Source organism: Dermochelys coriacea, chromosome 6 (genome assembly GCF_009764565.3).
Source record: "Dermochelys coriacea isolate rDerCor1 chromosome 6, rDerCor1.pri.v4, whole genome shotgun sequence".
In the NCBI taxonomy this organism is placed as follows: domain Eukaryota; kingdom Metazoa; phylum Chordata; order Testudines; family Dermochelyidae; genus Dermochelys; species Dermochelys coriacea.
Genome location: NC_050073.1, coordinates 86,281,929 through 86,303,751, shown reverse-complemented (window position 1 = coordinate 86,303,751; position 21,823 = coordinate 86,281,929). Strand labels below are relative to the sequence as shown.

General features: G+C 50.6%; 3 protein-coding genes across 39 annotated transcripts in view; 1 reads left to right on the top strand and 2 right to left on the bottom strand.

Moving 5' to 3' along the window:
- The window catches only part of TTLL5 (tubulin tyrosine ligase like 5), a 224,711-nt gene extending 224,500 nt beyond the window's left edge, over positions 1-211 (bottom strand). For 7 of the 20 annotated variants that reach the window (XM_038406330.2, XM_043516208.1, XM_043516205.1 and 4 more), the window contains exon 1: positions 1-207. The gene's annotated coding sequence lies outside the window, so the exon portion shown is untranslated. The other 13 variants (XR_006281938.1, XM_043516197.1, XM_043516206.1 and 10 more) reach the window with 8 other exon arrangements.
- Positions 209-21,178, top strand: ERG28 (ergosterol biosynthesis 28 homolog). 11 transcript variants are annotated; one of them, XM_043516213.1, is made up of 6 exons: positions 245-369; positions 1,216-1,367; positions 2,081-2,171; positions 6,587-6,705; positions 6,846-6,940; positions 20,668-21,178. In XM_043516213.1, exons 1-5 carry the CDS (start codon positions 353-355, stop codon positions 6,923-6,925), a joined length of 459 nt encoding a protein of 152 aa, XP_043372148.1. In that variant the 5' UTR covers positions 245-352; the 3' UTR covers positions 6,926-6,940; positions 20,668-21,178. The 11 variants fall into 11 exon arrangements, 10 of the variants coding, with proteins under 10 accessions (XP_043372146.1, XP_043372149.1, XP_043372148.1 ...); XM_043516212.1 differs by lacking the exon at positions 20,668-21,178 and adding an exon at positions 8,405-8,994; XR_006281944.1 differs by lacking the exon at positions 20,668-21,178 and having other exon boundaries at positions 238-369; positions 2,081-2,175.
- The window catches only part of FLVCR2 (FLVCR heme transporter 2), a 57,669-nt gene continuing 43,944 nt past the window's right edge, over positions 8,099-21,823 (bottom strand). The window contains exons 8-12 of one of the 8 annotated variants that reach the window (XR_006281942.1): positions 21,172-21,283; positions 20,650-20,705; positions 19,630-19,842; positions 17,797-17,893; positions 10,155-10,182 (exon numbers count right to left, since the gene is read on the bottom strand). Coding sequence is in view for 3 of the 8 variants with exons in the window: in XM_038405902.2 (XP_038261830.1) it covers positions 19,711-19,842; positions 20,650-20,705; positions 21,172-21,283 (300 nt within the window). In the remaining 5 variants the exon portion in view is untranslated. Of the gene's footprint in view, positions 10,183-11,015; positions 19,843-20,649; positions 20,706-21,171; positions 21,284-21,823 lie in introns of those variants that run through there. The other 7 variants (XR_006281939.1, XR_006281943.1, XR_006281941.1 and 4 more) reach the window with 7 other exon arrangements.

Genomic DNA, 21,823 nt, shown 5'->3' with positions numbered 1-21,823 from the left:
CTACAGCCTCATCTTCCGGGGCGGGGAGCTGAGCTCCGGGCAGCTCAGCCCCGGCGGCCGCAGCGCCCTCCTCCCGACGCTCCCTCGGTTACTACAACAACCAGCAGGCAGGCAGGCAACCGCCCTAATTCCCTACTGCGCAGGCGCCAGCGGCATCCCCCCCCTCGCTCTTCCCGCCGCGCAGGCGCAGACGCAAGCGCACGCCTTGCCCACGCCACTTGCAGCTTCCGCCTCCTCCAACATGGCGACCGAGAGAGCCGAAGCGTGGGCTGGGCCCATATTTTACGTCACCGCGCCTCAGGGGCGGAGCCCCCGTAGTGTCTTTGATTCGGACACTGACCTATCAATCCACATGGCATGTGAGTTGAGATGGGTCTAGCAGCCAATCAGAGTAAGGGAAGGGCTAACAGGGAACCAATCAATACGCAGAGCTCCCAGGGGAGGGGCTGCTGCATAGAGGTGGGGGGTCGCTGGGGCTGTGGGGCTGGGAGCAGGTGTGGAGTGGCATGAGGGCTGATCGGAGGATGCGGTGCAGGGGTTTGGGGGAGATTGTGGGAGGGCTGGGGCATGGATGGGCTCGGGGGAATTTGTTGGGGAAGGGCAACAGGGAGGTGATGGGGTTGGAGGACTTGTGTGAGAGATTTGGGGCGGGGGGGATGGGGCAGGAGGAAGCGAAGTGGGGTGCAGCCCTGGGACAGTGGAGCGGGGAGTGCAAATCTCTACACTGGCATTAGCGAGTAGGATACATTAACGGGGGAGTCCAAGCCTTGGTGTCATGTGGGTCAGAGCCCAGCTTTGCCATACAGGGAGCTCAATACGCTATCGGTTTTGCAGACGTCTCTCTTTGGGGCTTTGTGGCAAGCTGATGCTGCCAACTGGGGAGAGAGGAAGGTGGAGAGGATGCACCAAAGGTTTGTAAACAGGACCTACTTGGTCAAGTTTGGCCCAGGGCCAGAGGATTAGTGACCTCCCACAGTGAGACAGCATCATGCTTTTCCATCCCCTTTTGATGGACATACAGATTTCTACCTTTGCATTATGAGGGGTGTAGTGCAGGCCATATCTGGTAGGGGCCAGTCTCTTTATGGGAATCTGTGGGAAGAGACAGGGACTTTCTGTGGAAAAGCCTGGACCCTGGTTTAAGTGGAAACGTTCTAGAGTGTGGAATCCATGTGGTTTTCTTTTGTGAAGCTGATCTCCTGCCTTTGTCCCCAGGAGCAGGTACCAGAGCATGATGAGCCGTTTTCTGAATGTGTTGCGCAGCTGGCTGGTCATGGTATCCATCATTGCGATGGGGAATACACTGCAGAGCTTTCGTGATCACAGCTTCCTCTCCGAGAAGCTGTACACGGGCACACCCAGCCTTGGTAAGGAGCCCACATTGCCCTTCCTGCCCATCAGGAGGCATTACCATATCAGCTATACCTCATGTATCAACATCCTGCCCCAAGTCCTGGAGGACTTTTGTCTACATCTCAGAAGTGAGCCACAATTCGGGTCTTGACCTCCTATGAGCCATATGCTAGCCCAAACTCACAAGGGCAACCAGCACTGTTCCTTCTTCAGCAGTGAGCCCTCATCTTCTCTGGAGAGTGCCAACCTGTCTCCACTGTACCATCTTTTACAGCCTTAGGTCACCTGCTGGACAAGATCTGGAACCTTTTCTCCAGAAGGGTTGGCACTAGATACAGCCCTCTCACCAAGCCTGCAAATGCTGCTATTCAGCAGTTCCAGGCAGCAGACAGCATTGTTCAGCACCCACAGCAATGCACTTTTAACTCAGTGATCTTAGTACAGCTCCTTCAGGGCTGGAACCAGCCTTGGTTCCTTTTCCCCTTAAGGTCTGTGGTTACTGGAAAAAATGCATGGTTCCCAGCAGCTACAGAAACACCCACTCAGCTGCCCTTTAATCATCTAGGAAATCTTGTTATTCTCTCCTACTTGCTGTGGGTGTAACTGCACTAGCTGGGAGGAGATCTCATGTTCTTCCTTCCCTCCATCACTTTGCCCAGCCTGCAGAGATGGTAGCTCATGGGAGGGAGCATTCATTTTCCTCATCTGTTTCTTTTTCTCTGCACAGTGAATGGTCTCCAAGCTCGGACCTTTGGCATCTGGACTCTGCTCTCATCAGTGATTCGCTGCTGCTGTGCCATTGACATCCACAACAAGACGTATGTAAGGGAAACATCAGAGAAGGGGTGTCCCATTTTCCCCACAATGTTCACTTGTCACTGCTATAACAGCTTTCTTCTGTCCTCTTATGCAGGTTGTCAATAGCTGCTTCCTGAAATCCCCTTATTGGGCCCCTCTTGGGAGGTAGATAGTCTTCCCTTGAATCATCTTAACCTGTAGCTCAAGATGGGGGATTAATCTCTGCTCTCTCAGTATCCTTTAGGGGCAACTCTTGGACTAAGAGGTTTAACTACTGCCCCTGAATCACAGGAGGAAGGGCCGCTCACTTGAACCCAACTCTCAGATCAAACTAATAATTACCAGATCTGACACGGCCTTTTAAGCCCTATAGTGCAGGGGTTCTCAACTTTTTTTTCTCCGAGGGCTCAGCAGGGCTGGGGAGGCTTCGGGCATAGGCATAGTTTGACTTCTATTTGGGGGGGGGCAGAGGCCAGTGGGGCTTGAGCCACCTCCGCATAGTGGGGTCCAGCGAGGTAGCACCACTTCCACCCCCTGACTCACCTCAGCAGGCCACCCAGCCTGTCTGGATTCAAGGCGGTGTGGGGGGGGAGGTGCAACCAAATATTATAACTCACAGGTGAGGGGCTTAGCTCAAAAAGTTTGAAAACAGCTTAGGGTGCAGGGAGGGGGATGCTAGGGGGTGTGTTAGGGCAGCTCAGGGTGGAGGTAGGGCAATGCTAGGTACTGTGCACAGATGGGGTAGCTCAACTGGGGGGGGTAACCTGGGCTGTGTGCTGGCAGGGAGGTAGCTCAGGGTGTAGGGCAGGGGCAGGGAAACTTTTTGCGTGGAAACACATCTGCATGGGGAAATGGCATGCAGGGCCATGAATATAGGGCTGGGGCAGAGGGTTGGGGTGAAGGAGGGAGTGCGGGGTGTGGGAGGGGATGCAGTGTGCAGAAAGGGGCTCAGGGCAAGGGGTTGGGCTGCAGGAGGGGTGTGGGTGTACGAGAGGGGCCCAAAGCAGGGGGTTGGGGTGCAGGAGGGGGCTCAGGGCAAGGGGTTTAGGTGCGGGAGGGGTGAGACTGGGGATTGGGGTATGGCAGGGGGCTCAGGGCAGGGAGTTGGGGTTTGGGGTGTGGGCTCTGACCCGGCGCCACTTACCTGGAGTGGCCCTGCGGAGGCAGTGAGGCTAAGGCGGGCTCCCTGCCTGCCCTGGCCCCATGCCACTCCCAGAAGCAGCCGGCACCATGTCCTTGCTGCCCCAGTTCCCCGTTCCCGGCCAATGGGAGCTGTGGGGGGCAATGCCTGCAGGCGAGGGCAGCGTGCAGAGCCCTCTATCGCTGCCCCCCCTCCAGGGGCCACAGGGATGTGGTGCTGCCTGTTTCTGAGAATGGCGCAGGGCCGACGGTGCCACGGGGGTGGCAATCCCGCAGGATGGATCCAAAGCCCTGATGGGACAGATCCAGCCCGCAGGCCATAGTTTGCCCACCTCTGGTGTAGGGAGAGGGGTATTAGGGGCTGTGTGCTGGGAGGATTCCCCTGCAGTCCCTGTTCCCGGAGGGATCTGCCAGCCACAGAGCCAGGTCTCCCCAACCTGGGGGCTCTTACCGGCTGCCTCTACGGGAGCAAAGGTGTCTGGGAGCCGAGGAGCAGCTTCAAGCTGGGGTACCAGCAGGAGTGGAAGAAATGCTGCTGCTGCCTGCACCATGCACCAGCCAGAGTAGCAGCTCTCTCTCACTGTCTGGCTCCAGCTTCGGCTTCCCGACTCCGACCTGGCCAGGGGGCTGGGAGAGGAGGGGCAGGGGAGGTGTGGAGCTGCCCCCAGGAACTGCCGTGATCTTGTGCTGCAGTTGGCATGGGGGAGCCCTCCATGTCCCTAACTCTGTCCATGTACTTATGGCTTCTGCCCCACAGGGAGCACCAGGGCTTGGGGCTCCAGGATTCAGCCCTGCGCTTCACTGCTTCAGCCCTGTAGGGGGCGCTGGGGATCAGGGCTTCATCCCCAGCGGGGGGGGCGCTGATGATCAGGGCTTCAGCTGCAGGGCCCTGCAGCCCCCTTGAGAGGGCTCACAGACCCCCGGTTGAGAACCGCTGCTATAATGTTTCTGATCCTCATTCTGGAACCCTCAGCCCAGTGGCCTCATTACCCTGCTGATACTTGGCAACACGGCCATCAGACTGGTACATGGCGCCTGTTTGCCAGTGGCAGCTCTGTTAAGGATTGTATGGCAACTCATCCCAAGTCATGTGTCATGTACCCAGCTGTGGATCTGAAGGGAGCACATACACATGGGCTGTCTTGATTGGGGCCAGCATCAGCTGGTGGTTGTCTTTGTAACTAGAGGGGATAGCCTATGTTGGATGGGCACTGAGGCTGGCTGTTTATTCCTCTGGTAACAGGGGAACTTCTGTCTGGCAGTAGTGTCAGAGCAGGGTGACTTCCATATGTATCTCTAGTACACACTGGATGAATGACTGTGTGTGGTGGAGGTGGGAGGCTGGTGGTTCTCTCTGCTGGGTATATTTGTAGAGAGGGTGAACTCAGGCCAGCTGGTTATGTCTATGGGTTAGGGGCAGTTACCATGGAGGGGGCACATCCTGAGCAGCAGGTTGTTTCTTGGAAGGGTTTTGTGTTCTAATGGAATCTGCAGCAAATTGCAGTGGTGGCCCCTAGAGGGCGGCAGAGCTCAGGTATAACATCAACTTAGGTGTTGGATTTGCAGACTGCTCCAGGCCAGAGACAGCCCAAATCAGTTTCTCTTCTTGTATTATGGGGTGCCTCCACCATTTCCCAATCCCTTGTCCTCTCAAGTTCATACCAGTGCCCTTGTGCACACACATACTCCTTATCCCCATCTGCCCCTACAACAGCAATACATGCATGTCCATGCTCTTCTGTTTGATGATGCGCTTGGTCTCCTCTGCTTCAGTAAAACCTGCCTACAGCTGGACCCCTTCCTGCAACATCAGAAGATGGTTCTGTGGTGCCCCCTCATTGAACAGCTTTGGGACAAGGAGGTGATGCTTGTCCTTGAAGGCTAAGTTCCCATTGCCCCTGCTCTCCTCTGAGACATTCTCTCATCATCTCTTCCTCTGTACAGATGGACTGTGCTGTCTTCCCAAAAGTCCCAGGGAGCTGGACACCACCCTGGGCGCTGGCCTCCTGGAGCAGCCTCCCACTCCCATACTCCCAGGAATAAAGGCTCTGCCTCCCCTACCTCCTTCTCAGCCCAATACAGCTCTGTGCCTCAGACTGATTGCTTTCTTTTCCCAATGCACTGGGCAATCCTGCCCCTCCCCACTGACTCCACCACATCTCCTATCCTGCCTGTCTATCCACCCCTGCTTAGTACTCCCAGATCAACTCAGATTTTCCTTTTTTTTAAAGTGCCATTATCCTGCAAAAAGCTGTAAAATGCCTTATGGGCCCCATGTTTGTGTCACAGTGAGGTCCATATCACATTTGCTGTTTACAAATAAAAAGATGTTTTTTCTTCTCAAAAGTCACCGTGGGCTGTGAGAGTCAAGCCGGATGCTTTCCTTTTTGCACATCATCAGTAGAGAAGGTTCATCAGGACAGATTCTGTCCTCGGTGCCACCTGTGCTGCCCCATTCTAGCTGTTTTGATGTAATGGATTGGAACTTTAGCAGAATCCTTTACTATGATGTATTGGCTGGAAGAGACTCCAACTCATTCTCTCTTAGCTGGCTTAACAGGAGTAAAAAGCTGCCAAGACTTATTTCAGTCACAGACGGAGTGCTGGAGTAATTTTTATAGTGGGGGGTGCTGATGATGGAAACCATGTATTTGGTGTTTGTTATTATTACTTCAAGCGGGGGTGTTCCATCCCTAATTCCAGCACCACTGGTCACAGAAGTTGGTAGTTCTGACTCTGATACCAAGATAGGAAGGGCCCAGCAAAACGAGAAGGGGCCATCGGTACATAGTCACTTTACAGAATAAGGAAGGGTCTACATTAGGAAATTATCAGATCTTCCCAGAGCTCCTCAACTGGTGTTGGTAACTGTTTGGGTTTAGTGTAGATAGGACCAAGCCTTTAAGCCCTCATTACTGAAAGCATCCTACACTCATCTCTAGGCCCCTTCCTTGACAGTAATGTTTGCACTTGCAGCTGCCATTTTAGCCTTGATTGGCAGGGGTTAGGACAATGTATTGTCAACAACAGGTAACTTCACCATATAAAAAACACTTTTGTGGGCATAAGGAAGATCATGAGAGAAAATGCCTCAGGCACCAAAGAGGCTGGGAAGGGACTTGTCTGAGGTTTCCCCAACCTGCCGCTGCTAGACTGGAATTGGATCTCACACCACAGTGTGAGGATGGACTGGGCTGCCTCTCTCCATCCTGCTCTTTCCCTTTCCTTGCTAGGCTTGTGCCCCCCACTCTATACTACCCACTAACCGCTCTCTCTTTCTCTCTGCTCCTGGTAGCCTCTATCACATCACATTCTTGACCTTCCTCATAGCCCTGGGCCACTTTCTCTCTGAAGTGTTTGTGTACGGCACAGCAGCCCCGACGATTGGTGTCCTGGCACCCCTGATGGTGGCAAGTAAGTACAGCTCACTCCCTGATTCCCCTGGGAGCTAGGAGGCTGGGGTAGAACTCAGAAGAGGGAAGTGGGGAAGAGATAAAGTTCCCTTCCTATGGGCAATGTTTCTGGCACCCACTTGCCTTCCATCTGTGTCTCAGGTTTCTCCATCTTGGGCATGTTGATTGGGCTGCAGTACCTGGACGTGGAAGCAGTGTCACGAAACAAGAAGAAAAACTGAAGCCGAGGGTCCCACGTATGTTAGAATCACCTGCCTGCTGCATCTCCCCTGCCAAACTCCTGCCAGCTTACCTCCCTGGCCCCCTCTCTGGTTCTCTAGCCCCTGCCCCCCTGCAGTCAGATGATTGTTTGACTGCTCGTTAATCACTCTTCATTAGCAATAGATTTCACCTGTACAGGCAGTGTTTTAATGATGACCAGTGATAAAAACCTAGCCCCAAGCCTGTGGGGGCTGTCCCCTGTAGGCATTGCCTGAGACATTCTCAGCTCCCAGGCTGGCAAGGGGACCAGTTCCCAGCCATGCCCAGCATAGTTCTCCCCCCAGGGCACCTGCAGGGAGGAGGAGTAGAGCCATCCATGATCTGCTGGAGATCTGTAGGGAGGAGACACCAAGTCCAGCCCCTGGTGCTGCTGTGTTTTGTATGTGTCTATGTTCACGGGGCAGTTTGTAATAAACAATAGAAAACTGTGGAAGGTGCAGAGTCTTGCCTTCTACTAGAGAGAGGGAGACCCAGCCTGAGTAACAAGGAGCAGCCACCTTTAGCCCACCTCACGCTGGAGGATAAGTCAGCCCTCCTACCTGGCCAAGGCCTCCCTGCAATCTCCTGCTCTGCAGCCTGACTGCTTGCACTGTACGGACATGAAGTGTGGTGGAAATCTATTGCTACTTCCTCCCCTTTCCCTAGCTTATGACGGAGAATGAAGTGAACCCAGCTGTTCCTTTACTTCCTCTAATGTGGCTGCCATCCAGCTCCCAGCAGAGGAATTGTGAATAACGTGCTCCTTGTGAAAGCAGAGAGGGTCTGGGCCAGGCCTAAGATAGGGAAAGCAGGGGGTGGGAGTTATCAGGGCAGGGGGGCTGTGCAGAAGAGGGAGTGAGGATATTAGAGGATGTGGGGGAGAATAGGCACTAGTAAACAGACAGTTGCTTCTGCTGTCTGGGCCAGGAGCCCCTGCCCTATTCAGTGTAACCACCACAGCAGTTCCAGTGAGAGGGAAGTGTGTAGGGAGATGCGTTAACCAAATAATGCCCATTGTGTACCATGTGGGCCTGTCCCTCTCCTTTTTTTATTAGGGGGCTCACACAGCTGCATGGTATGCTCCATCTTTACAGCATTGCCAATGGTAGGCTCCCTGGGGGTAGATTATTTATGGCCAACTGTCAGACAGCTGCACCAATATAACTATTAAATACAAATTATATTTAAAGATACAAGGAATCCAGTGAACATTTTCCCAAGGCCTTTTGAGATCACACAGGCTTGAGCCACTTCAACAATCCCCAAAATTGTATTATAAAAATCAAGGTAACTGGTGGAGGAAGGCCACTTAGAGATAGAGGGAAGACAACACTGGTCCAGGGGCACGCTCTACATTATCGAGTATCAGTCTAATGGCTCCAAAACTACAGCCTGCACAGCACTTACTGGTGGTCCAGAAAGATGACAGGTCTTGTGGTGTCAGCTCTCCTTGTTTCCAGTGACTCCAGCAAGTGTTCAGGCTCTTTATTGAACAGAGGCACCTGGAGGCCTGCAGAAGCAGATGAACATGAGGAGGTGCCAGCCTAATTGCAGCTTCTAGAGGCTACAGCTACTGCTAAGAAGAGGAAACAGAAACTGCTTCCACCAAGCCAGGGGCCTGGAGCTGCCAGCCACCAGCAAGATAGGATGCCCAAAGAAATATATTAGGGGAGCAGGGGAACCAAAGGACTAGGTGGCTGGGAAACGTGCAACTAGGGAAAGGGGCAGAGGAACAAAACAGATGGGAGGGGAGATAAAATGGAGAGCAAAGGCAGCGAGCATGATTAACTTTTTCAGGACACTTCAAAATACCTATCACTGTTTTCCTAATCTTTGCCATGTGACTGACTGCCTGAATTGCTAGGTGGCTCTCACCCAATGGGAGGAGTGGGGGTGGCATTGATAATAAAAGCGAGGCAAACTACATGATTGCAGCTGGGAAGAGAGATGAGGTCAGTGCTCATGAGTGGAGGAGTAGGCAACAGCAACTGGTGGGGCTGATGGTGAGTGGGAGGGAAAGTATCCACAAGATACTCAGGTGATGTGATTCCTTATTATGAAAATAAGTGTGGGATGCCCTGTGCTAAAGCAACCTTAGCCTGCCTCCCACAGCTAGTTGAGTAAGAGGAGGGGAAGCAGGAGCACAGCTCCTCCTGTCTCCACCAGCAGAGAGCTCCCACAAAATGTGTATTATTTTTATAGCACCAATCTTGTGCTTGTGTAAAGTGCTTTCCAGCCAAGGAAGAGGATATGGTTCCTGGCCAAAGAAGCTCATAGTCTAACTCAATAGTGTTGTCACAGTAGCCCTGAGGGCTGGTATCAACTATAAGGTGGGCTAGACCCTGGTGCACTTTGCACACATGCCCCAGCGCCAGGCCCTGGCCTCAAACGATGTGACTGACAGTTGGGCTCTGGCCAGGGCACATATTGGTGCTTCCCCAGTCCTCTTACAAATTTTTACTACAAAAATTTCAAAAACCATCAGGGAAGTTTGATTAAAATAGAAAATCACATTAGTCCACAGACTAAAAATCTGCTGGGCTAGGAGGTCCCTGTACAAAAATGGGAACGCCACAGTTGTCATGTGCTTTGCAGAGCCTGGAAAAGCGTGAGGGCCTGAGCCATCCCCCCACACTGTGGCCAGGTGAACCACCTGCTCCAGTCACTATGAATACAGGGCAGACCCATCACTTCCAGAACAAGGGTCACAACTCAGAGCAGGGCTGGTCACAAAGCAAATGCTGTCTAGTTCTCTCTCCACCAAGAGGTTCCTTCAGAGGATGCACTTGGCTACCCATCGTACAGCTTCTCTGGAAGAGGAGAGGAGGGCCACTTGAGGAATGCCACTGTGGGCTCCAAATACTGAATGCTGTGTTGGACTCACAGCCCCTGCTCCTCTGAGCCCCAAGCAAACAGATCTGGGGCTTGGGTCCACTGAAGCTTTCCTGCTGAGCAATAGGTTCTCCCACAGCAGGACACAGAGGGGAAAGCAGACTGATGAGAGAAACCCTGGCTGATCTGTTCCTTCCGATGGCTCCAGGAGCAGCTTTTTGGACTCCGGCCCTGATGCTGCCCCCAATGCCATGCTGTGCGGGAACCAGAAGGATACTGGCAAGTGACAAAGATGGGAAGGGGGGGTTGGTAGGCAGCGTCTCCCAGCTCTGCCACCCCTTCACAACTTTGATTCATCAAGGACCACAGGAGCAATGTTGTCCCCAGGCACCTCTTCCAGCGCTTTCTGCAAAATCAGAGAAAAGGGGTATGGTTAGAGCACCAGGTGGCTAGGGCTGGGCTTCAGTACAGGCCTTGGAGCGCAAAGGCTGGGATACTCCTGAGATCCTCAACAAATCATGCATGAGGGTCAGACATCTGCAGAGGAAAGGAGAGGCCCCAAGGAACAATAGCTAAGACCATCCTCTTTAGAGCTCAGCTAAGATTGCACCAGCTCCCTCATCCCAGACAGCTCCACTGCTCAGGTGAGGGGTGTTGAACAGGCAGAGCAGGGGCCCCTTTCCTCTTATAGAGTCATAGATACTAAGGTCAGAAGGGACCATTCTGATCATCTAGTCCGACCTCCTGCACAACGCAGGCCACAGAATCTCACCCACCCACTCCTACAAAAAACATCACCTATGTCCTGAGCTATTGAAGTCCTCAAATCATGGTTTAAAAGACTTCAAGGAGCAGAGAATCCTCCCTCAAGTGACCCGTGCCCCATGCTACAGAGGAAGGCGAAAAACCGCCAGGGCCTCTTCCAATCTGCCTTGGAGGAAAATTCCTTCCTGACCCCAAATATGGCAATCAGCTAAACCCTGAGCATATGGGCAAGATTCAGCAGCCAGATACTACAGAAAATTCTTTCCTGGATAACTCAGATCCCATCCATCTAATATCCCATCTCAGGGGATTAGGCCTATTTACCCTGAATATTTAAAGATCAATTAATTACCAAAATGACATTATCCCATCATACCATCTCCTCCATAAACTTATTGAGTAGAATCTTAAAGCCAGGTAGATCTTTTGCCCCCACTGCTTCCCTTGGAAGGCTATTCCAAAACTTCACTCCTGAGCAGTCCCCTGGGCTATTATAAATACATAGTCATGGCAGCTCTGTGGACCTGGGTCTTGCTCCACACAGCCAGCTCAGCTAGAGAAAAGACTGCACCTCCACTGCAAATGGAGCTTCCAAGTGGGGAAGTGCAGAGCAGCACTTGGGGGGAAGGGAGGCAAAAGGTACCCTGTGGTGGGGGAGAAGCACTAATGAAACAGCATACGATGCATCCTGGTGTATTTAAACAGGACAGGAACTTCAGCACTGGTCTCCCCCTGCCCAACTCAAAGCTGAGTCCTCACACTGCTTGCCCTCTCCCCACCCTACCCCCATTCAGGCCCCAGGGCTAGCACCTCCAGCCTGTCTCAGCACTTAAATACTATGTTGATTCATCAGAAGAAAGAAAACAACTATATTAAGCCCTTTCAGAAGAAAAATTTAGGCTCATTAATTAGAAAAGCTCCCTGGCCATGAGATGGAAGGGGTGCTGGGGACAAACCACCCAATAAATAGAGCTTTATAAATTTATGAACGGGATTGTATGACAGGGTTGCAATAGCAGGGGACTGGATTTGACCCAGGAGATTCTTTCCAGTCTTACTTTCCTATTTCCCTAGGGAACGACTGGGAGAGCCAGAACTCAGCCCTTATAAAAGACAACCCCACACAGGCCTAAAGGAAAATCCTGCCCCCCAGTAGCAGTGTCTTCCTATGCCACCCTGACTTTTCAGGGTTGCTGTAACAGAAGCGTAGGCACCTCTCCTTACTGCTGTGGCCCTTGCTGCTGCCTGTGCTCCTGATGTCAGCCCTTCAGTTACAAGAGATAACTTAACTGCCATTGTCACATAAGGCAACTCACTGAATTTTACTGGCTGGGAGTGGAGCCTTCAATGGGCCTGTGCTCTGGACAGAGAACAGAACCCAAGAGAAGGGGCACTGTTCAAAAGACTGGCATTCAGCAGTATGCATAGTCCCTGGAACAAATCTTCCTGCCATAGAGCTTACCCTGCTTCAGAGGAGCTATTTCTAACCTAGGCCTAGCTTGCAGGGTAAAATGCTGCATGGAGCCACTGCTGCGTCATCTTACCCAAGTACACCAGACACTTCAGCATCCCACAAGCGCTGGACAGGACTTTAGCCTGGAGAACCCTCCTGGGCCTGTCTGAAAGGAGGTCTCTTCTTTCATTGTTTGTCTGGAGTGCTCAGAGGAAGAGAGACAGGCAGGTACTGTAGGCTGCTGCCCTTTAGAGAGGCATATGGGTCTGGGCCCTCCCTTCTCTCCCCAAATAGGTGTGTGTGCTAGGCCAGCATATTAGACCTAGACGCAAAAGTGGAACCCAGCTCCTCCCCATTCAGGAGTCAGAAAGGCAGCTGCCCCATAAGCCCTTTACCACAGCCCTGCCAGTAAGAGATCCCAGGATGTTCCACTGAGAGTTACCCCAGGATTTCCTTCTAGGCACCCCCCTGCTGCACCATTTAAGGCAGACTCTACAGGGCTCTCTGAAGCAGAAACAAACCAAAGAGACCTTGGTGGCCTCAGGACACAGCAGGTACAGGCAGGGTGTGGTAGCGCTAAGCAGTTATCTTCCTGTGGCGTGAGACAAGTCTAAGCCAGGAGCCATGGTCAGAAACACACAGGAAAGAGGTTCGCATCTCCCCATAGTTCAAGAGAAAACCAGGCAGCTTAGAAGCAAGAGATACAAACATAGCTTTATTTTGTGTAGTATCTTTCATACAAACTGCAGCCCAGAAGCTTGTACAGAGTTAAATAATAATAGCTCAAGGGGAGGAGACAGATCAGGAAAGCTTCAGAAAGTCAGAGGGATGGAAGGATGCTTTTCCAGACAGCAGGAGCTGCAGAGGGGAAGGCTCTCTCACCAGCAGTGGGAAGAGTGTTGGCAGGGAGAGAAGAGGCCAAAGTCAGATATGCTGGGAGAGCATCAGAGTCGAGCTCTGGGATCTTGGCCAGGGAGGCCATTGGTGATTTTGAACGGGGGCTTTAAATAAACAGGGAGCCAGTAGAGTCTGAAACCAAACCCATCACAGCTTCATCCCCACTTACCTTTCACCTCTTCTTGAGCTATAGGAACAAAGGGTTAGTAAACCTGCAAACACACATGGCTACACAATCCTGGGAAAGGGAAAAGGCAACACACACAAGCAGGCACATGCAGTGGCGATAGATGGAGACACCACCACTGGGAATGAGGTATGGAAACTGCCTGCGCAGAGATTTGGGGCAGGGGATGCTGGCTACTTGCCACATTGTTAACATGAAAGGTCAGCAGAGTAAAGAGGCATGTGATCTCCAGGGAGTGGCAAGAGGGAGAGAATCTTCTTGGGAATATTCTTCCCATGCCCTGTCCTTGCCCAGTAAAATTCAAGGAGTTTTGCTAGCTGCAATATTTCACTAGAACTAGATAGCTGAAGTTGTGAGGCCCTGGTGAGCCAGGGAGATGATGGAATCCAAGCTTTCCACTAAGCAAGTATCTCAGCCCTGAGTCAGGGCACCTCACCAGAGCTAAGAGGATTTTGGCTAGACCTCAGCACACTGTCAGAAATACCTCCACACCCAGACACATGCACGCACAATAAAACACAAAGTTGTCACCGACAAGCAGCCAAAACAAGGTTCCATCATGCAGTGTAAATGGGACCTTAACAGGGTTCCAGTGCCATTGAGGACACAGCGAAGGTGTCATCTCACTGCAAGATGGAACCATGCTTCAAATCAAGCCTGCCAACATGGCTACATCAGAAAAGCAGGATCTTTAAACACCCTAACTCAGGAAATACAGTTGTTTCCTCACAGCAATGCTGACTCACCCTATATTATACGTGTAGCATTTTCAAGTACAGCAGGACCATGTTCCATGGGTGGGGGGGAACTAGCATTACGGTTAAGAAAGAATTGTGGCTGAAAGCTGAAGCATCCTTGTGCTCATACTTAAAAATATGATCTATTGATAACAACTGTTTGTCATACAATAGAAAAAGTTGGAATTTTTTACAAAACCTGCTGTAGAGTAAATTTCAATGCACTCCACATAGTCTTTAGATTTGGCATGAATTGTAAGTTTCAAGGAGATCTACAAAACAAGCCAAGTTTGAACAAAATCAGTTCTACTATTTTGGAATCATGCATGTTCAAAATTCTAGGCAGGCATTTTTGTTTGATGAAAAAAAAAATCTTAACATACTTCTGAACAGATGTTGCTTAAAATCTTTGTTGAAAATTTCATTGCTGAGCCGAGACCCAGCATGGAAAATTTTACCCATAAAAGGCATTTGTTTCAGAAAGCAACAAATCAGAGCACAAGCAAACTATAAAAGAAAGGTTAGAATGGATGCTGTAAGCCAGCCTCAGTTTTACACTGTGGTGCTACCTGCACCCACTATAATACAGCATGGTAATATGAGCTAGTTGACACTGCTATGGGATGCTAACACAAGATGACTGTGATAGCTTCAGATTTCATGTACTTGTAATGAAAGCAAGTCACAAATAGAGATCCCTGGACATCTGCACATAGCATTTAAGGAGAAGAGGACATTTGGTCCAAATGTCTCAAGAGCAGTGGAACACAGAAAACTAAACAAACTGCTAACTTCAGATGTGAATTGATGCTAGATGGGATAGCAGTGAAAGGATTAATAGTACTGGCATAGTTATACTGGAGGGTGAAGCATTCACACTGCCATTACGTCAATTTAACTCGCACTGAAAAAGAGCTTCCAGTTGCAAAGCCATTCCATGTAAGTGGCGAGGTGCATTGATAGAAGACGATTTGTGCGTGGTCACAAGGCAGTTCTTGCTGGAATAAGTAAAGACACACTGTACAGCTCTTGGACAGACCACTGTTAGGAGTGTGGTTCAGCTCTGAAAAGCAACCAAGTACAGATGGCCCCTTCTCACTCCACAGAGCCTCTCCTCTGTGGGTAGCAGAGTCAGAGCTAATTATTTCAACTGCAAAAAACACCACACACATGCGCACATGCACACATATGTTCAGCTTTATGTTCCTATGACCCCTGCAGAGCCAAGACAGCTATCTCAGAGGAGCTGGCTTCTAATCCTTTCACCAATTGAATCCTTCACTCCATTGAAATTAATCAATCAATTTCCTTCCATGAAAAGGAGCCATCGGGCCTTTGCTCTAGGTACTCACTGGCACATTTTAAAAATAGACCCCTCTTTGCCCCACAATTAACATACAACCACTCCATTTCCCATCAAAGTACTCCCAGTGCCTCCCAGACAGGAAAAACAAAAAGAGCTCTGCTGGGTCAATAAATAAGGTCTATCCTGGACGTGGAGGAGTGAGCCCTAAAGGTGAGGGACCCTCACCAAAACCACTCTGCCAGCTTCCCACTCTCTCACAGAGGAGGCCAATCTGTTACCCCTGTGCAAACCCATAGGTCACAGTGGGGTTACACAGGGATCATGGAGGGCAGCATTGGGCCTTCAGCACCTTTCTTTAGGGATGTCATGTGAGAAAGAAAGTCCAAATGCAGTTTGCTGAACTGGCAGTTAGAAAAAAACATTTTAGTTGCAAAGTGAGCACATTTAGTACGGGCCTGACAAAGACATGACAATCATGAACCCTCCACCAGGCCACCTGGCAGAGTGGAGCCACAGTTTAAACTTATGCATTTCCTAACACGCACATTCATAAGTGTGATTGTAATGTGGGGCCAATACAGAAATTCACAATTTAACCATTTAGTAATTGTTGCTTGCTCCAATTCTAAAGCCCATTTGAAGTAACCAGGTTCTTAAGCATCATGCCCCCAACCTCCCTCCCCCGTACCAATCATTCACCCTCTTCTAGTCTAGGCTGCCAAGCTGCAGATACAAGGCTGCAAGCCCTCTATGCCCAAATTCAATTTAAAATCCCAGTTACAGACCCTACTGCAAACTTCCCAAATACATGAGATCAAGGCTTCAAATGATAATAGCCCCATGTGGGGTTTGTACACCCACCTCCAGCCTCTTTTTTGGAACTGTCCCAGAAGACAGATCCCACCACCAGGCAGGAGAACCACGCTTTGTACTGCTCTGGGCATCAGAGCTTTAGGAACATTGGCACTTCCCACCTTGCAACAAGATTTTCTTGGACTTGTCCTTGTGCAGCAGAGGTGCAGAGCAATGTGTAAGTGCAGAGTGCCCAATGCTGCATAGGACAGGGAATATGTGGGAATCCCTATCCTGCACTGATCCTATTGGGATCCAAGGAGTGGGCGGGCAGAGCCTGCCAACTACTAAAGGACCTCCCCCCAGCCTATGAGGAGTATCCACAGGTCCAGGATTCCAAGTGAGTACGGGGGACAACTAAAGATAGAACAGGGATAGGAGTGAGGTCAGAGGGCTAAACAAAGGGAACCTGACGGGGACACCGAGCAGAAAACCTCAGACAGCACCCGCTGATCCTCAAAGATGTCAAGGGAGCCAGCGGACGCCGCCCAGAGGAACTCCGCCTGGATGCACGAGCGGACAGAGGATCAGAAATAGGCCCCACCCTCACAGGAGACCCCGTCGGCCAACCTCCTCTCCCCGGTCTTGTAAATGGCCATTTTGGCCAGGGCTAGAAGGAGGTTGACGAGGTCCCGTGACTTCGTGGGGCCACGGATAGGGAGTGCATAGACAAGATGGTGAGATACTGCTGCACAGCTGCAAGGTTACTGCTACCAAGTGTCAGGAATGAGGCGTACAATGGAGTGCACAGCTCAGCACTTCATTAGCATGAAGAGGACTGTACTTAACCCAGATCTCCTTAGACTCACCAATGTTTTGCCCCATCCCTTTTCTATCCTATGCTCTTGCAGGAAGGGACCAGGCATGCAGGGGACTTGAGTCTCACAAGCACTCAGGCTGAAATAGGATGACCAGATAGCAAGGGTGAAAAATCAGGACAAAGGGTGGGGGTAACAGGCACCTATATAAGACAAAGCCCCAAACATTGGGACTTTCCCTGTAAAATTGGGACATCTGGTCACCCGCAGCTCACAGCTTACACTCACCTGCACTCAGACTCACCTTGTGGTCTCTGCCTACACTTGCACTGGAGCACAACCTAATGCTCCCAGCTGCGCACCATGCAACAACTCAATGTTGCCAATATACTATCTCAGGACTGAACAATGGTCCTTGCCAGCTTGGCTTGTTTGCTGCACACCATTGAGCAAATACATGCACAAAACACCTTCAAACATCATGAACAGGACAGATAATGTTTTGGGGAGGGCAGCCAGGCACAGCAGAGGGTTCAAACAGCAAGAGCGCAGCAAAGCATTAAACATCCCTAGGCAGCAGCTGAGAAGCCACTTCTAGCAAAGGGCTGGAATTACAGAGCAAAAAACAGAGAGCTTTATGATTTACAGTTACTCTTCTAACAAAAGGCACCAACTATTATTGCCAAAGTCTTTAATACTTCATTTGATTGGCATCATATCTCTATGTTGTCAGGACCAGCTCTCCGACACAATCCCAGACAGAACCTCCTGCCGAGGAGGCTGGATGGTGACTTTAAATAACTACTCAGCTCCAGTTACCCAAGCAGCCTCAGCTTCAGTCCTCATTCTTTTTAGGACCCCACAAGCTCAAGACCCATCTCTTCTCCTCCCCACCCTGTCTCCTGGAGAGGCCAAGAGCAGCTTCTATACCCCGAACACCCCAATCACCCCAATCACTCCAGCTGTTGCATTGCCTTGGGGAGCAGCATCAGCTAGTGCCATTGGTTTGGTGCCAGTGCCACTCCTGTGAGCAATTAGATAAGCAGATTAGTGTGATTCTCCTACCTTTGTGTGAGAGCTACTGAGCGGGGATGGGAAGTGATGGGGTTAAGGCTACAAGCTACATTCCATAATCCGTGATGTGACTGCTGTCCTGGAGTCTCTGTAACAACAGCCACAGGTCGTGATCCCAGAAAAGGAGACACGAGCAAGAGAGAGAGAGAGAGAAAAGTCATCCATTCCTGGAGAAGGAGGAAACCAGTGAAACACCCAGGTGCTTGGAGAGTAAGTGGGGTACTTGGCAAATACTACAGAATCTTCTGTTGGAAAATCTTTAGCTCATAGCTCCCCAGGAGGCAATAAAAGTGAGCAACTTTTCAGCCTCCCCTCTTCTGATGGATGCTTCCATTTTAACCTATAGAGTGTGAGTCAGACAGAAGAAAATCTGCTCAAGTGGGGACTTAAAGTATTTGCATATTTGACTGGACTCTCATTTAGTCCATTTATTTTACTGAGAGACCAGCTAGCCCAGGCTATACAACCAACAGGAGGTAGTCTATGGACTGGGAGTTAATAGATCTGTACATAAAACTTTACTTTGTTATGACACTGTTTGTTATAGACCCAGCCTCTTATTCCTGACCTGCTTCATTTGCTTGCTTGGGAAATACCTGGGTCATAAAGTTCATGCAAAGAAGCCAGACAGAGGTCAGAGCTGTAGGGGAGTCTCTCGGAGGCCTCCAATGAGAGTAGCTCCTGGATGGTTTTGATATTTACCCTGAATTACTCTGTGTTTGAAGACTCTTCACCACCGGGCATATCCCTCCAGTTCTTAATGGGATTAGTTCCTGGGTCTGTCTGACAGTTCCACAGGAGGGGAGGATGAGTCCTATTGAAATAGCAACTGTGCCTCCTTCTCTTTGTTTTAACACCTCCCAGATGAAGGCCCACAATTTTATTTTAGGTTTCAGAGTAGCAGCCGTGTTAGTCTGTATTCGCATAAAGAAAAGGAATACTTGTGGCATCTTAGAGACTAACAAATTTATTTGAGCATAGGCTTTCGTGAGCTACAGCTCACTTCACAGATTTGTTAGTCTCTAAGGTGCAACAAGTACTAATTTTATTTTAGATTTTCACAAAATGTTCCATTAGTTTAACTGGCCTGAGCACAGGCCCGCAATTCATTTGGAAAGAGACCTTGTGACTAATAAAGGAAAGGGGCCTTATCAGTAGTCTTTACATCTGCTGCCTAAAGGACTGGATATTTCAGGCTCTTGTCACGGCTTCTTTCTGAGCAAGAGGCAGCAGCACTAGCACCCTTCATTGCAGCTCAGTTGCATTGCACAGTTGCATACAGATGAAATTTGGCACAAGATTAATACATCTTTGGCACTAGAGCTGGAAGATCCATCTCCCCAGAGGCCTGGTCTCTGCTAATCCAGCATTTCCTCCTTCAGTGACAAAAGGGAGCTTTAGAAAGCCATGGGGCAGGAGTGATTCAGACAATTTTGTAACTGTAGCGACCAGCTGTATTCTACAACCATGCTAAACAGTGTACTTGATTTTCCAGGCTTTCCTGTGTGCATTACTATGCTGGGGAGCTCAACACTTCACAGTCCCTAATCTATGCTGTTTGCCACATCGGGGCTCATCTCCCCAGGAAGCTTATTGGATTCAAAAAACGGGGGAGGTTACCTGGTGTGGTACAGGTTAAACAAGGGGCCCCCAGATGAATATACTGGAGGGCCCCACATGGGATGGATTTGGTGGCCGTTTTTTATCCCTGCTCCGGGATTACATTTGGAGGGCTGTATGGGGGTCAATTCCCCTTATGTATTTTGTCCAGTATGTTTTATGCTTATGCCGAGCTATTTGTATAAGAGATTATTTAAAATACACCTTCCTGGGCCGACGGTCGGAGCAGGGTGGCCACGAGGTATCTTGGAGCCACTGGTCTCTCCAGATCGGCGCCGTTAGAGATTATCTGGTGGAAGGCGGCACTGTCTTCCAAAAAGGTAAAATTCGAGCCAGCAGGGAGCTTATCTTATGCATTTTGCCAGCCTTGGACACTGACTGCTTCAGGAGCGCTGGGTGGACGTCTCTGCTTACGTCCTGGAAGAGGAGCCCAGAGCCAGTAAGGACAACCACCAACCCCTCTAAGGGGGAAACACTGAGATTATCCAACAGTGGTTAATTCACCAAACGCCTCTTCTCTTACACATGGAGCTGCATTAACTGCATGGAGCATGGGAACATTCTGCCCAGCATTTAGGAGCATAGGCAAGAGTTTTGCAGCAACATCTAGTGGGCTAAGCAAAGGGCTGGGAGCCAGGATGGCCAGAGTTCTGATTCTAGCTATGCCAACTGATCCCTGATGCAGCCTGGGACAAGACGCCATCTTTCTGTGACTCACTTTCCTCAACTGCAAAATGGAGCTACAAGCAATTACCCAACTTTTCAGGGGGCTGTGAGGATATTTGCACAATGCTCTAAACATGGAACTCTCTATGGCAATGCTAAGTATTAACTCCCTCTCAGCAGAAGCAGCGGGGGTTGTGCATCTCTCTTCCCCCACCTACCTCATCTATCCCTAGCCATTAATGTAAAAAACAGGACACATGCCTAGTTCTGCAGCCTCCTTGGGGGCCAATATTCAGTGACATCCAATGAGAGCAGCTCAGAGTATCCACAAACCCCCTACCTGGCAGGGCTGAGATCACAGCCACAGGGCTGCAAATGCCAGCAAGGAACTTCCCCTAGCAAGGTCGACAACCAATCATTGGGACAACAGAAGAGAGTCACGGTTATTATGGTAATGACCCAGAAACAGAGATTCCAACAGGTGGGTAGGGGACAGAGCAGGGGTCACCCTAAGCTAATAGTAGGGACAGAGCCAGAGGTCAAAGGGGATTTACTCACTGTCTGTTCACCATCCAGATTGGCCTGCTGTCTCCGGAGATCGGCCTTAATGAACACTGAGAGGTAGAGGGAAGAGGAGACCCATAAGTCACAACAAAGGACACAAGCAAGTCTCACAGAACTCGGGGGTTACACAGGGGCAGCAAAGGGTTCAAGAAGACACTGGGGGGCCAGCAGGGGATCCACTGTTTTAAATGAGGAAGACAGGACTTCTACAGCAGTCAGGCAGCAGAGGGAGGCCCTGGCCTAGCCATGAGGGAGCCTCGTCTGGCTGAGTGCCAAGCCAGGAGCATGGATGGGGACAGCACTGGGGAAGCTCACACCACTGGAACCTTCAGCCAGTGACACAGACTAGCTGCCACAACAAGGAAGCATCAGCAGCACAGTCAGGGTGCTGCTGTTCTGGAGTTTGCTCAGCTGGAGCAGCCCTGCAGGCGCTGCAGTGCAGGAGCTGCCTTCACTCCACATGTCGAGTCCCACGGGTCACAGTCAGGTGAGGAATCTCTGGGGGAGCTGGTTTACCAGTTATGAAAGTCCCCAGGAGTAGGAAGGAGCAAAGAAAGAGGTTTCCCGCCTGCGTCCCAAAGTGATCGATGATCTTCCCTTGGGCAATGGTGAAAATGATCCCGAAAACCTTTAACACAAAAGTAAGGAATGGAATGGAGCTACTGTACAGTCCTTGCCTGGCCACCATCCCTCAGCCTCTCCTCCCCCCACCCTTTGTGCCTGATTCACCAGGGAAAGGCAGCTTACTGAAGAGCTTGCCAGGTCTAATAAGGACTTAGAATCCCCCCAGGGTTGCAGCCGTTTGTCCATTCAGCGGAAGCTGGGTTAGAAACAAGGGCTGAATTTGGATGACGTGCCTCCTTCTGGCTAGGGGGAGGACAACAGAGCCTGCTGGCTGGAATCCCGTCATCCAAGGAGAGGGGGATCCTAAACTGATGGGAGTGACAGTGCAAAGGGGCAAGGAGCTCCAGCAACCTGAAGAACTTTCTGGGGCAAGGGAGGGGGTGGGAAGCCACTGAAGCTGAAGATTAAATTCCAGTTTTGACAGCAATAAAACAAGAAAGCAAAGGCCTGGGGCTGAAGCATGGCCTCTCCCTGGAGTATCAGACGCTCTCTGTGATACAGCAGGTTACTGCACTGGATTGACCAATGGTCTGAAATGTACCCC